Source organism: Vicia villosa, linkage group LG2, assembly GCF_029867415.1.
Source record: "Vicia villosa cultivar HV-30 ecotype Madison, WI linkage group LG2, Vvil1.0, whole genome shotgun sequence".
In the NCBI taxonomy this organism is placed as follows: Eukaryota; Viridiplantae; Streptophyta; class Magnoliopsida; order Fabales; family Fabaceae; genus Vicia; species Vicia villosa.
In genome coordinates, this window is record NC_081181.1 from 19,070,442 (window position 1) to 19,083,928 (window position 13,487).

General features: G+C 35.4%; 2 protein-coding genes across 2 annotated transcripts; one reads left to right on the forward strand and one right to left on the reverse strand.

Moving 5' to 3' along the window:
• Positions 1–1,800: 1,800 nt before the first annotated feature.
• Positions 1,801–5,286, reverse strand: LOC131649474 (G-type lectin S-receptor-like serine/threonine-protein kinase At4g27290). Its single transcript, XM_058919235.1, has 7 exons — positions 3,853–5,286; positions 3,637–3,750; positions 3,402–3,559; positions 3,105–3,315; positions 2,780–3,017; positions 2,544–2,694; positions 1,801–2,469 (listed from the first exon to the last, which is right to left on the reverse strand). Exons 1-7 carry the CDS (start codon positions 5,159–5,161, stop codon positions 2,161–2,163), a joined length of 2,490 nt encoding a protein of 829 aa, XP_058775218.1. The 5' UTR covers positions 5,162–5,286; the 3' UTR covers positions 1,801–2,160.
• A 6,986-nt stretch (positions 5,287–12,272) lies between these two features.
• LOC131648667 (protein MAIN-LIKE 1-like) lies at positions 12,273–13,487 on the forward strand. Its single transcript, XM_058918403.1, has 3 exons — positions 12,273–12,428; positions 12,707–13,333; positions 13,473–13,487. Exons 1-3 carry the CDS (start codon positions 12,273–12,275, stop codon positions 13,485–13,487), a joined length of 798 nt encoding a protein of 265 aa, XP_058774386.1.

Consider the following 13,487-nt stretch of genomic DNA (forward strand, 5'->3'; position numbering starts at 1 on the left):
GACACAAAACGGTCATTCTTTTTTCTTCAATAAGATTTAGCTGATCGTATCTAGCTTGACACCATTCAACTTCTGATAATTTGGCTTCCATTAGGATCCTCATGGAGGGAATTTCAACTTCTATCGGAAGTACGGCTTCCATGCCATATACCAAAGAAAAAGGAGTTGCCCTAGTCGAAGTGCGAACTGTAGTACGATACCCATGCAGAGCAAGTGGGAGCATTTCATTCCAGTCCTTGTAAGTTACAACCATCTTTTGGACGATCTTCTTAATACTTTTGTTAGCTTCCTCAACCGCTCCGTTCATCTTTGGTCAATAGGGAGAAGAATTGTGATGCTCAATCTTGAATTCATCACACAGCTAATTTCATCATCTTGTTGTTTAAGTTGGAACCATTATCAGTAATGATTCTATTGGGTATGCCATAGCGACAGATAATATTGTTCTTGATAAACCTTACTACTACTTGTCGAGTAACGTTAGCGTAAGAAGCAACTTCAACCCATTTGGTGAAGAATAAAAGGGGAACTACTAGAGGGAGGCATCATATACTTGATGCTTGAAGTAACAGTGCCAGTGAAATTTTCCTGAAATAAAAGAAGAGTATGGTAAATATTCATAAATATATGTTCAAGAAAGAAATTAGGATGGAATGACGTACTTTGTTTAAGTTCCCGTCAGGACTGGAGTTGTTGCTTTCGACATGGTCAGAAGCAACATCCTTGTTCACCTCCTAGTCATCTTCGTTTCCCTCAAGGACGACAAGTTTTGTCTTCTTAGTTTTAGTACTGAAGCCAATTTTGGATGTGGACCCCTCACTATCTTGACTGCCTAAATCATCCATGAGTAAAAAATCCCCCTATCTTGAAGTTTGAAGATTGAAGAATTATTTCACTTTTCTCACGATCGCTACAAGTCCTGATCTTATTCGCAAACTTAAAATCAATTTCTTCTTCCAAACTTTTGCACGTACGTACAAAAGTCCCTCACGTTAACTATTTACTTAACCCTAAAAATTCTAATTGCTTCCCCCACCCCTCTATGCTACTCACACCCTCTCTTAGATATGATTTTTATTTAAAATAATCTAATATTATATTATTTAACCAAATAATAATCTCAACAATTATTTAATTTATGAAAATTTAAGTTTCTAATTATTTAACAAATAATACTCTAAAATAACTATTTTATTTTAATTTGACTAATTCCTTAATTAACTCTAAATAATTCAAGTATCTAATTAATTTTATTTTTCTTCTCCATTCTAAAATACTTTTATTTTTCTATTATTAATTAAATAAGTAAAATGACAATAACTCAAGCAACATATATTCACTTAGTAAAAAATTTATCTAAAATCGAAATATTACTGAGTACATTGCAGGGACTTAAATCATCTACATGATTAACATTCTAACATTCAAGTTAGTCTTTGAATAACGAAGATGGAATAAATTATGGTAAAACTAGTTCACCTTAATTTTGAACTTAAGGCCGGGCCTTGAAAAATAACTAGTTAATATGTAGGTGTTATTAATTAAATATTAAATAATATTGTTGGTGATTAAAATGGATGGATAAATATGATATTTGTATGTGTCTTTATAAGTAAAAAAGTCTTACATAAATTTAGAAGCACTGTTGAAACATATCTTTTGAGTACTAAATCATATCTCGGTGATTTATATGACATTTGGCTTTTAGATTCTTTCATTCAGATCTCTCCACTTTATCGCTTAAGAATACAATAAAAAGAGAGAAATTGCAAGAAAAACTGGCGAAAGAAGCATTTAGTCACTCTTTTGGTTTGTTTTTTCTTACTTTATTTACCTATAACCTGTTTGTTATAATGCTTCTGAGAACCTATCTGTTATAACTTGTGAGATTGCAAAATAAAATTATAATCTGTTTGTTACAATGCTTCTGAGAACCTATCTGTTATAACTTGTGAGATTGCAAAATAAAATTTGTAAGGCACATAGACACATCACACCGATAATAATTAAGAAAATATAAAATGATTGAATGTAAGTACATGTGTCAATATGGTGTCGGTATCAGACAGCGTTTACACATATTTAATATGAAGTGTCAGTGTTACATAAGTAAGTTAACAAAAGATATTAGCTAACTTGTTTTTTTTATGTTATCCATTTTCACCGGGCTTCTAATAAGGTGATAGTCATATCATTGGTAGTGATCTTTTCACTTTGACCTGAGTTGGATGTTTCTGCAGATGAATCTTTCTTTATTACATAGTAACCAGGTTTTTTAGGCTCAAAAAATTCACCATCACTCCCCAACATTAGAACCACAGAAGGCATATTAGGCCTATCCTCAGGAAATTGCTGGATACACAAGAGACTCACATGAATGCAACGCAATGCCTCTGATTCAACACAAGAGTCCTCTATGCCTTTGTCAATTAGTTCTATAGCTCTTCCCTTTTTCCATAAACTCCATGCCTAAGAAGAACCATGGAAAATTGAATTAGAAAATTCTTGCAATTTACAAGTTTCCATACACATCAAGTACTTACATGAGTGGCAAGGTTTGGAGAGTCGTTGTCGACATAAAAACCTCTACTTCTCTTTCCACATATAATTTCCAACATCAAAATTCCGAAACTAAACACATCTGACTTCACAGAATAAAGTCCATCTGCGGCATATTCTGGTGCCATGTAGCCACTACAACAAACAATGAAAATAATAACTATCAAAAAAATTTCACACAAGACAGACATTAACTTGGTAGTGGTACTAATATACTCACTAAGTTCCAACCACTCTCTTTGTATTTCCATGTGTTTGATCTAATCCAAAAATTCTAGCTATGCCAAAATCTGAGATTTTCGGGATCAACTTGTCATCAAGCAAAATATTGCTTGGTTTGAGGTCTCTATGAATAATCCTTAACCTAGAATCTTGATGAAGGTAAAGAAGACCTCGAGCGATTCCGCAAATAATGTTAAAGCGCTTAGGCCAATCTAAGAGTTTCCTTTTAGTGTCATCTGTTTCAAAAGAAGTAAACTTAGTGACCCATTTTAATTTTAAACTTCTTGTAAGCATTCTATTATCTTAAAGTAGAATATTCATACCGAAAATCAACATATTCAAGCTACGGTTTTTCATGTATTCATAAACTAGCACTCTATTTTCTTCCTCTATGCAACAACCAAGTAGTTTAACAAGATTTCGATGTTGAAGTTTTGCTATAAGCTTTATTTCATTCTTTAACTCAGTAATTCCCTGTCCAGAGTCACTTGAAAGCCTCTTCACAGCAATTTCTTGCCCCCATGCAAATCTTCCCTACACAATAACATATAAAAGTAAATTAAGACACTTTTTAATCACAAAGATGTAATTCTTTTCCTATATAACTAATATTTAATCACCTTGTATACCGGTCCAAAACCACCTTCTCCAATCTTGTTCTTTATCGAGAAGTTATCTGTGGCAGTGACTAAAGTTGAATACGCAAGCATTGGGAGATCGATATCACCTTCATCTTCACTTCCTCTGCCACCTTCCAGTTCAATAATTTCCGAATCCTCTGATAAAATGGAAAAATGGCTTCAGATAAGTTGAAGGCATAAGGTGAAAATATAGATAAAAAGTTCATACTCATACCAATTACTCTGCGCCGCAATATGTAGCGACGATATCCAAGAAAAAGTATCCCAGAAACTATAATGATGCTAGCAAGAATTCTTATCAGATCCTTCGCGAGCCGATTATGTCCCTCTTCAAAGATAATTGTATAACATCAAATAAAGGAATAGTCAAAACATCAATTTTCCATAATAAAACAGACATTGTTGATTAAGAAAATAAACTTGTTCTTACCTCTGCCTAATTCGGAAGCATCCATTCGAATATAGAGATCCTGTCCTTCGTCTTCAAACTTCCTAAGATCAATCAAATCACCAAACCACATGACACAACCACTACCTTTTCCTGATATGTTAGAATTAGTGTAAGCCATACAAGAACAATTATTCAAGCATTTGGCTTTACATTCATTTAGACCTATTGTTTCATCTACCCAAGTATGTGTACAATCTGGCAGTTTTACACCTTCCACTTTCACAAATCCGTCCTTGAGTTTGTTAGTACAGTTTAACGGTTTATTTCGGACGCATCCTTGAGTCCAGTCAGTTTTGTTCCAAGCAGCCGGAGATTTCGGGCTAAACCCTGTTAAACAATTGCATATCTGTGAGGCTGAGATTATGCAAGTACCATAGGCTCCACAGATTCCATAATAGTCACAACTGTCTTTAGGCATTGATTTCATAATTTGCCAAGTTTGTTGATCTTCCAACCATACGGTACGAGAATACAACGGAATTGTTTGATTTATCATCATTCTTGTAATTACAGAATCATTCTCCATAGTATAACTATAATACATCTCATCCTTATTAGACACAAACTTGTAAGCATATATGTTGTTAGGCTTTTGACCTGGTACACCACTGAAGTGCAATCCATTCCATGGGCCAATTCTTACAAATTTCTTTGCTCCTTTCATAAGATATTGTTCAGGGTAATTATAAAGTAATGAACCCCAATATAAGTCTCCCGGTGACGGATCATCAGGACTTTTCCAAGACGTCATTCTCTTCTCTGTACGAGTTCTAAGATTCCATCCCAACTTCATCCCCGGAAGTATTGTATCACAAGGGTAATCAAAACTCTGCCACAAATAGGCTCCTCTCGTTGTCTCCTTCTCGTTTCTTACCACAAGATTCCCCGAATCCAGAAGTTGCGCAACTGGATTCAGGGAACCTTGTTGAGACGTTGTATACCATATTACTTTATCATTTTGTTTGAGGACAAGGTTGCCAGTGTTGTTTAGTGTTAGGATCCCGGAGGTTCCGGAGGAGGAACCGTTGATGGGTTCGACACCATTTGCAACCCAAACAATTGTTTTCTTGGGGATATTCTTGTACCAGATTCCTAAGTATGTTTTGTTGGAACCCAAAGGACTGAAGAAACCAAGTACAAATTTGTCACCTTGTGAAACCAAGGTCATGCCATCAGTGATGGACTGGGAGAGTTTTATAGTATCTACTGCTATGGAAAATTTTGGAGAAGGTATAAATATGCATAAAGCAATGAAAACTATGGAGTTAAGAATACCAATAATGTCCATTGAATAGAGCTAAATGATTGTGCTGCTTAAAGCAGATGCAAATATGACTTTGAAATAGAAAATGTCCATGCTACACCTAATTAAAAACATTAAGATATAATGTATGTTTAATATTAGTATAGGGTGTAATTTTTCTTTTCTGTTCTTGACTATAACTAGATGTGGGACAGTGATGATAGTTATATTGTATTAACACTTGCAATGGAAATCTTTTTAAATGCTTGCATTCAATCAAAACGTGCTAACTATATGTCTTTGACTTTTACTAATGTAGTTTGAATGGAAATCAATGATTTCTGTGTTGTTGCTATATTTTAATTCATGTTTGTTTTGTTCAATTTATAAGAGGCAAACCAAGAGGATGGGAGGAAAGAAAAGTACCTCCTTTACAATTTTACTTTCAATTAGTTTTTTAACAAGTGACGGATTGAGATCTTATTTTAGTGTATGTAATTTGTAAAGATTTATCAATATTATAATCAATTTCTACAAAATTTATGCAATGGAATTGAAATTTCTTTTAAAGTGTGGAAGAAGCTCCATGTTCCTTATAGAAAAATAAATAAATAGTATTTTAATGGTTTGTGGATGACAAATTATCTATAGGAGGGTGTATAGATCCCCAATTAAAAATAGTTAGTAAGAATTCTGTTTTAAAATTGTTTGTTATGGATAGCGGAAAGCGTCCGGATCAATTCGTCTAATCTGAATTGTTATTGAAAAACTCGGATACGTGTTAAAACCACTAAGAATTGCAATGATAAATAAAAGCAATTGAATCAATATATTTTAACAATCAACAAATAAGTTTGAATTTGATTACACCATCAATGTGTTTCCAATAAATATAAGGAAAAAAACAATAAAAATCAAATTGTCAAACACTTGAGATGCAATCAATGTTGATCAGATTTTTCTTAAAGTTTTGTTGATTTGAAACACAATTACAATCGTGTGTACTATAATTTCTTTCACCAAAACAGTTTTGAAATGATAACAAATATATCTAATCATTTTGATTCTACGATCAACAAGTTTAACAAATGCAATTGAAAGTAAATGATAGGGATAGAGAGAGAGGACATAGGGATTTGTTTAGGAAGTTCACCAATTCGTCCTCGCTATGGCAACGTCTGTCCCCAATTCCAAAGGAATTGAGATAATCAATCTTACTTTGCAAAAATATTTTACAAGAGAAATGTAACAATCCGACCCTACAACCCCTATGTTTGTTGTTGATCCTAACTCTTTCTCTTCCCTTGATCTTGAGCACGATCAAGTAACCCAATAATACCAATTGATCCTCCGGTTACCGCTACTTCTTCGAGAGAACCACTTTTTCGAAGCTTTCTCTCGGTTGAATCCAGTTGCGAATTATCATGACCCAAGACTCCCAAACAATCATCTGATTATCGCTACTCCTTCGATAGAATCACCTTCTTGGAAGCTTTCACTCGGCTGAATTTGAATTGCAAAGTCTTGTGGAAAACCCCCAAATCAACACCTTGATCTTGGAGGAGAAACCCTAACTGGTTTTTTCCAATGAAACCACTAAAGATTCTCTGTTAGAGGACGAAAACTTATCTAGAGGTGGGTGAATATATCCCAAGTTAAAAATTCACTTTTAAAAACTGCTTTAGAAACGTGCAAAAACTATGGTAAGTGAAAGTGAGATCCTACATCAAACAAAGTCGTCTAATCCGAAATGATTATTGAAATCTCGGATATGCGTAAGAAACCAAATCAACAACATGATCTTGGAGGATAAACCCTCACAGTTTTTCAAATGAAACCCCCAAAGATTCGCAACCCAATTTATCTGGTACACAAGCCTAAATTGTTTCATAAGAGATTAGAGAAAGAGAAAAAGAAAAACAATTGCTCCACATCCTCCTCTTCTAAAAAAACACAAGGGACAAACCACATTATTAGCACCTAGAATAATTGCATGCTTGGCCAATTCCATCCTTGTTGGCAACTTGTTAATAAATAACCTCTAACCAAAAATAAGGATTTTGCTAGGAACATTAGATTTCTATAAAAAAGCTAAACCTTTTGCTTTTAGATGTTCCAAAATAGGCACCGAAAAACAAGCTTTACTAATCCTCTTGTAGCAAATTTTAACCGAAAACCCATCTTTATGCCTCCACCAAACAAAACAATCTTCTTCATGAGGCTTAGGCTTCACCCCGTGCAAAAGAAATAATAAATCTTCCAATAACAAAGCATCATCACAACTCAAAACCACCCTATTGAAACCAATGTTCCATACCCACGAATTGTTGACCCAAACCCCCTCCTCTCCAAATTTAAGATGAGTTAAATCACAAAATCGATATAAAGAAGGGAATAAGACATAAAAAAAGGAGGATCTGAACCAATGATGTCTCCAAAAATCTAATAATTTCCCAGTTTCAAGCTTAGAAAAGATGGATGAAGAAAACCAATTAATATGGGAAGTACTATCCACATGTTACCCAATAGCACAAAAATTCTTCCACCATAAAGAAGCCTTCCTACTAAAACACGCACCACGTAAAACCTCTCATTTTACATCACTATACCTACAAGAAATAAGGTCGATTCACAAGGAAGATTCGTCCATTAGAATCTGCCATTTCCACTTATTTAACAAAGCAATATTGAAAAAATCATGATGTTTAATCCCTAAACCACCTTTCTCCTATGATAAACAAATAAAATCTTAACTCACCCAACTAACCATTTTAGCATCCTCACCCCTCCCCACAAAAAAGCTCTTTGGATCTTTATGATCTTATTAATAATCACTATCACTACGCAAAAAAACATAGTCGCCATCGAACTTTATTTATCCCAAAAGGAAGGGAAAACATTAAGAAAAACCCGAAGGATGGATAAGATAGTCTCTCAACCAAACTCAGGTACGGAAGTCGGTTATCCAAAGGGAATGTATTAGCACCCCTCACATCCGTTGTACTCAACGGGATCCACTTTTTTTTTGTTTCTGAGGGTGTTGTTATCTAAGGGTTTACTTGCTAAGAAGGGGGAAAAAGAAAGTTTTAAATTAGTGAGCTCGTCAATATTTCCTAAACCTTGTACCTACGTATCCTCAATGTGTGATAAAGAAAGTAGAGCTCCGTAGTTCATCTTGAAAATGTTTATTTGTTGGTTGTTTTTAGTGGATGTTGTAACACCCTGATAATTAGATTTAATTATTTAATTATTTGATGTTTTGATGTGGTTATGTGATGCGTGACGTTTATGTTGATGTGTGTGGGGTAGTAGAATTGAGGTGGTAATTAGAATAATAATATAAAAATAGTCTAATTATTATTGTTATTATTTAAATAAAATAAAATAAAATAAGAGGTGATGAGGAAGAGTTAGTAAGGTCATATTAGGTATATCACTAATAGGGTCCTAAGGCTAACTAGGTAAAAAGAGAAAAAGGGAGAGAATTTCATTAGTCGTAGAATTTTGGAGAAAACGAGAAAAGAAGAGAGAACTAGGGCAAGAGAGGAAAAGAAGAATGACCGTAGAATTCGGGAAGAGAATCAATAAAGATAATAATCTAAGGTAAAGGGGTTATCCTAATTATTATGTTTGCCTTAAGGGATTAATAACTATATGTTGATTTGGGTTCGGGGATTTTATGATGAATTTGATGATATTGATGGGATACCATGATGAATTGTTTGGATAGCATGATTAATATGATGTATGATATTGTTGATTATTGTATTGGTGATTAATAACATGATTTAGACTCGAATCCACCATTGTTGAGGATGTGAAGGTCTAGGGTTGGATGAAGAATGATGGAGGTATGAGGAACATGTGTTTTTGTGTTTAGCATGATTAATCCATGTTAGAATTAGGTTAATAGACCTTAAATCGCAGAAAAATAAAGATTAAAATCAGTTTTTGGATAAAAAATTTAGGTATGGTATGATGCAAGTCGCGCAGGAATTTTCTGCAGAATCACAGAGCCCACTTAGTACGGTGGAGCTCGCTCAGCGCGCTCATAAAAATAAAAAGAATCAATTTAGAGTAGAGAGTCCACTTAGCACGGTATAGGCGTGCTTAGCACAGGTCCCTGAAATTGAAAATTAATATTTTAGAAAAATGATTTCAAAATATGGAAGCTTATATTTTATTATAATTTTTGAGAATTTTCTAGAATTTATTGTGCATGTTTGGGTAGGTTTGGAAGACATTTTGTATGTAACTTGGTTTTGCAAATTCTTGGGTTTCTATACTTGACTTTGGTGAGTGTTGTTGTGTTGATTGATAACATGATTAATTGATGTTTGTGTGTTGTGTTGAACAAGATGCTTGTGATGTTGTATGCTTGAATGATGATATGACTTTGATGAATACACGAATGATGATGCCATTTTGACTAGTTGTGGTCGTTGATTTTGTGACGTTGAGAATCATGCATTCATAGCATAATTGTAGGACGATAGTCTAGTGATGTTATAGGATCATTGGTCCAATGACGGCCCTTAATCCTATTGTGTGGATTGAGTGCAACCTTGTGATGTGCTCCGGTTCCAAGAAGGAATCGATCCTATGGTGGGGATCTTTGGAGAACGATGACGGAGTTATCAGTGACGAATTGGTACCGCATGCATTGTTGTGATGATGTATGGTTTGATGATATGGATTATTTATGATGTGAAATACCTAAGTGATAATTTTGATTGAATCGTAAGGTGATGTTGTAAATAGGTGATGATGTTCAGGTGTGGGTAAGTATGCGTACATGATGGATATTTTGTATCAGTATATGTATGGTTGGTTATTTGTTTACAACTATTATATCTATTCCTTATGTCTTACATAATGATGATGAAATACTCACCCTTTCTGTTTGAATGTTGCCTCCACGTGGGTAATGCGCTGGTAATCAGGAGTAGTCCATTGAAGTTTGAGGATAGCTTCATGGCATCCTTTTATCGTTGTTTAGATTAAATAGAGTCTTGATCTGATACGTAACATCGGGGATATAGTCATTATGTTTTAGAACTAGTATGTTCACTTTTTTATTTGAGCTTGAATTACATTTTGATGTTGATGCTTTGAGTTGTAACTCATGAACCATCATGTTCAGTTGGTGTTTATGGAGTTTATTTTAAAGTTGTTCTAGATTATGGATTCCGCTGCGAGATAACATGCTTTGATTTATGATGATGAATGAGATATAGTTTTGAAATGAATTTTTGAGAATCCGTGTTACGGAGCAGGACTATTGTTTGTGAAGCTTTTATGACGATGTGACATCCTTGTTGGTAATTTTATTTGATGTTAATTCGTATTAAATTGTGAATATTCTTTGCGGGTTAGAAGGGTGTTACATACGTTGTTAACGTTCATGTTCCAGCATTAGGAATTGTTGCTCATTGTATGGAGACTTATGCATTACCTATGTTGCGGTTGAACGGAAATAACACGGCCTTTTCAAAAAGGTTTGAAGGAGAATCCCTAAGGAAAAAAGGTTTGAATTTGTGAAGATTGGTTGTTTGGGGAATGGATAGTAGATGATCCCCAATACAGGGGGCACTTATCTACTTTCCACCTTTACTTGTGAAAAATATTTGTGATTTAATTTGTACTAAAGACTATGAAATGGATGTGAATATCTTGACCGACTGGGTTATGTGTCCTACGCGCAAGAATATTTAGAACAAGGTCGAAAATACACTCTCTCGTTCTTATCCATCTACTTAAGGCTTGTATCTTACAAATCATCTCGTATTTTTATGTGTTTTTGAATTTTATTGGAAAAAAATTTTGTTTTAATTTTGAGAAAATAAAGATCTAAAATATAGGGGAATTTCTACCTAGTGCTAGCATACAAATTGGTCCTAAAATTGAGTTTTTGAGAGGGGAAAATCTAACCTAAATATTATCATGCAATGGTTTAACCTAAAGTATATATTTTGATTCAATTTAATCAAGTTAAAGACATTTGATTAAATTGAATCAAAACTTCCTAAGGGAACATGTTAACATAAAGCAAGCACACAATAGCATCAAGCAAATCTCCTACCAAAATTTGTGCACAAATTGCATCAAAAAGTCATTAAAATGACATAAAAAAAATAGCAAAAATAACCTACAAATTAAATGCTTTCATTAATTTTATTTGTTTTTTCTATTGAGGGAGAAAATACTCCTAATTAGGCAAGATTACCAACATCTCATAGACCAAATTTCTTCCAACTTGGCGAATTAGAAAACTCGCAATCTGTCGATGGCGGGCAGAATTGGGTGTACGACCCAAGCAGTGGTGCTGGGCTTCAACAGGGGAAGCCAAAAAAGAGCTTTTGTTTGTGAAAATTTCTTTATCCACCTCCTTGCCTTCTCGGAAACCCCTAGCGAAATTCCATAAATACCCCTATAATACAGAGATGCATCTCCGAAGACGTAAAAAAGGGTTATTTCAAAGTTGCATCTCCGAAATCAATTTTATTTTGAAAACAAAGGTGTTTTCGAAGATGCAACTTCGAAAACACAAAAAAATGATTTCGGAGATGCATCTTCAAAAACACAAAAAAAAAAGATTTCGGAGATGAATCTCCGAAAACCCCTGCGTTTTTCTGTTAATTCAAAACAGCCTCCCCTTCTTTTCATTATACCCTAAACACAAATTTTTCAACACAACACCCATTACTTCAAACTAATACACAAACAAAATTTGCTCTAGAACTTATTCTAACTATTGACAAGCATTCAAAGTCTCATTCAACATCAACTCCAATCATCAACAAATTGTAAGTTCTCTTATTTTGATTTCTAGGTTGTTTATGTTGTTAGGGCACTTATAAATTAGCAAAATCTTATAGGGTTAAGTTATTGTATGTCAATGAGTGTGTTTAGATAGGAAAAATGGATTTTGAAGCATTTATGGAAAGAAGTGGGTTTCTGCAGAAATGGAGTCTCGCAGGTGTTTTTGGAAGTGCATTTCCGAAATCACCTCTGACCAGTTTCAGAGATGCACTTCCGAAATGTAGTCTGAATTGTTATTTTATTTTCTTAATTGTTTCGCCGTCTTACCGAATTCAATTTTTTCAGGAAAATGTCACGAAACCAGGGACAACTTAGACAGGGTAGGGAGACCCAGATGGCATTAGCTCGACACGAGCGTGATGCTCAGTTAGTAGCGACATGGCGACGGGGTCGAGTACGAGTACCCGTCCAAATGGATGAGGCGCCTGCAGGTTCCTCGTCAAAATCTAGGAGTCGGATGGCTCAGGCGTCTTCTTCCCGTGAGGATGAGGTACGTGAGGATGAGGGGGCGGTGGGAGTTGAGGAGGAGGAGATACCCGATGTTAACCCTAAGCACGGAGAGGATGATGCGGAGGAGGACGGCTACCCGGAGGGCCTACACACACATCTGTGTTGATTTACTACCATGACCACGTCGCTCGACGTGTTTGGGAGGGGGAGGTAATATTTTTAATTACACTTTTTTACTTAACCGTTTTTTATCTAGGTTTTTATTCCACTTTCTCCTAATGGTCTAACTAACAATGATTTTGGTTTTTGTTGTGACAGGAACGGGCGACCATAAAATTCATGAACCATGCGCAAAAAATATTTGATCTGTTTAAACCACGGGCTCAGTGGTTTAATGATGTTGTAGTTAGGAGCAGGCTTGGTGGGTTATGCATGACCGGATATAGTACCATTAGCCATGGCATGCAGGGGGCTTTTGTTGAACGGTGGCACAAGGAGACATATTCTTTCCACTTTCCTGTTAGGGAGTTGACGATCACTTTACTCGATGTGGCCTGTCTGCTCCACCTGCCGATCAAAGGGAGGTTACTGGACCATTCTCGGATACAGAGGGTTAAGGCCATAGAGTTGATGGTGGACTATCTTGGTATGGAGCCAAACATGGCGGATTATGAGTGCAAAGCGACGAGTGGGGCGCATATCCGATTCTCCAACTTGAAAGAGCTTTATGAGAACCACTTGGTGGCGGCAGCGGAGTCCAAGCAAGAGGGTGACAGGATTTTTACTGAGTATCACCATGGTTGCGCTCTGCGGTGTTGGTTCATGTTCTTGGTAGGCAGTGCTCTCTTTATGGACAAAAGTGTAACCTACGCCGACATGACTTATCTTCGGTACTTTATTGATCTGACTACAGTTCACGAGTGGAACTGGGGGGCCGCCAGTATGGTATACCTATACCAGAAGCTGAATGAAGTCTCCAACTTGAGGACCTAATAGTTGACTGGATCTTCCACACTCCTTACGGTACGTTTCTTTTTAATTATGGTTCATATATTTTTAACATATTATCGTATTTGTGTTTCAGGGCTGGATCATCTGA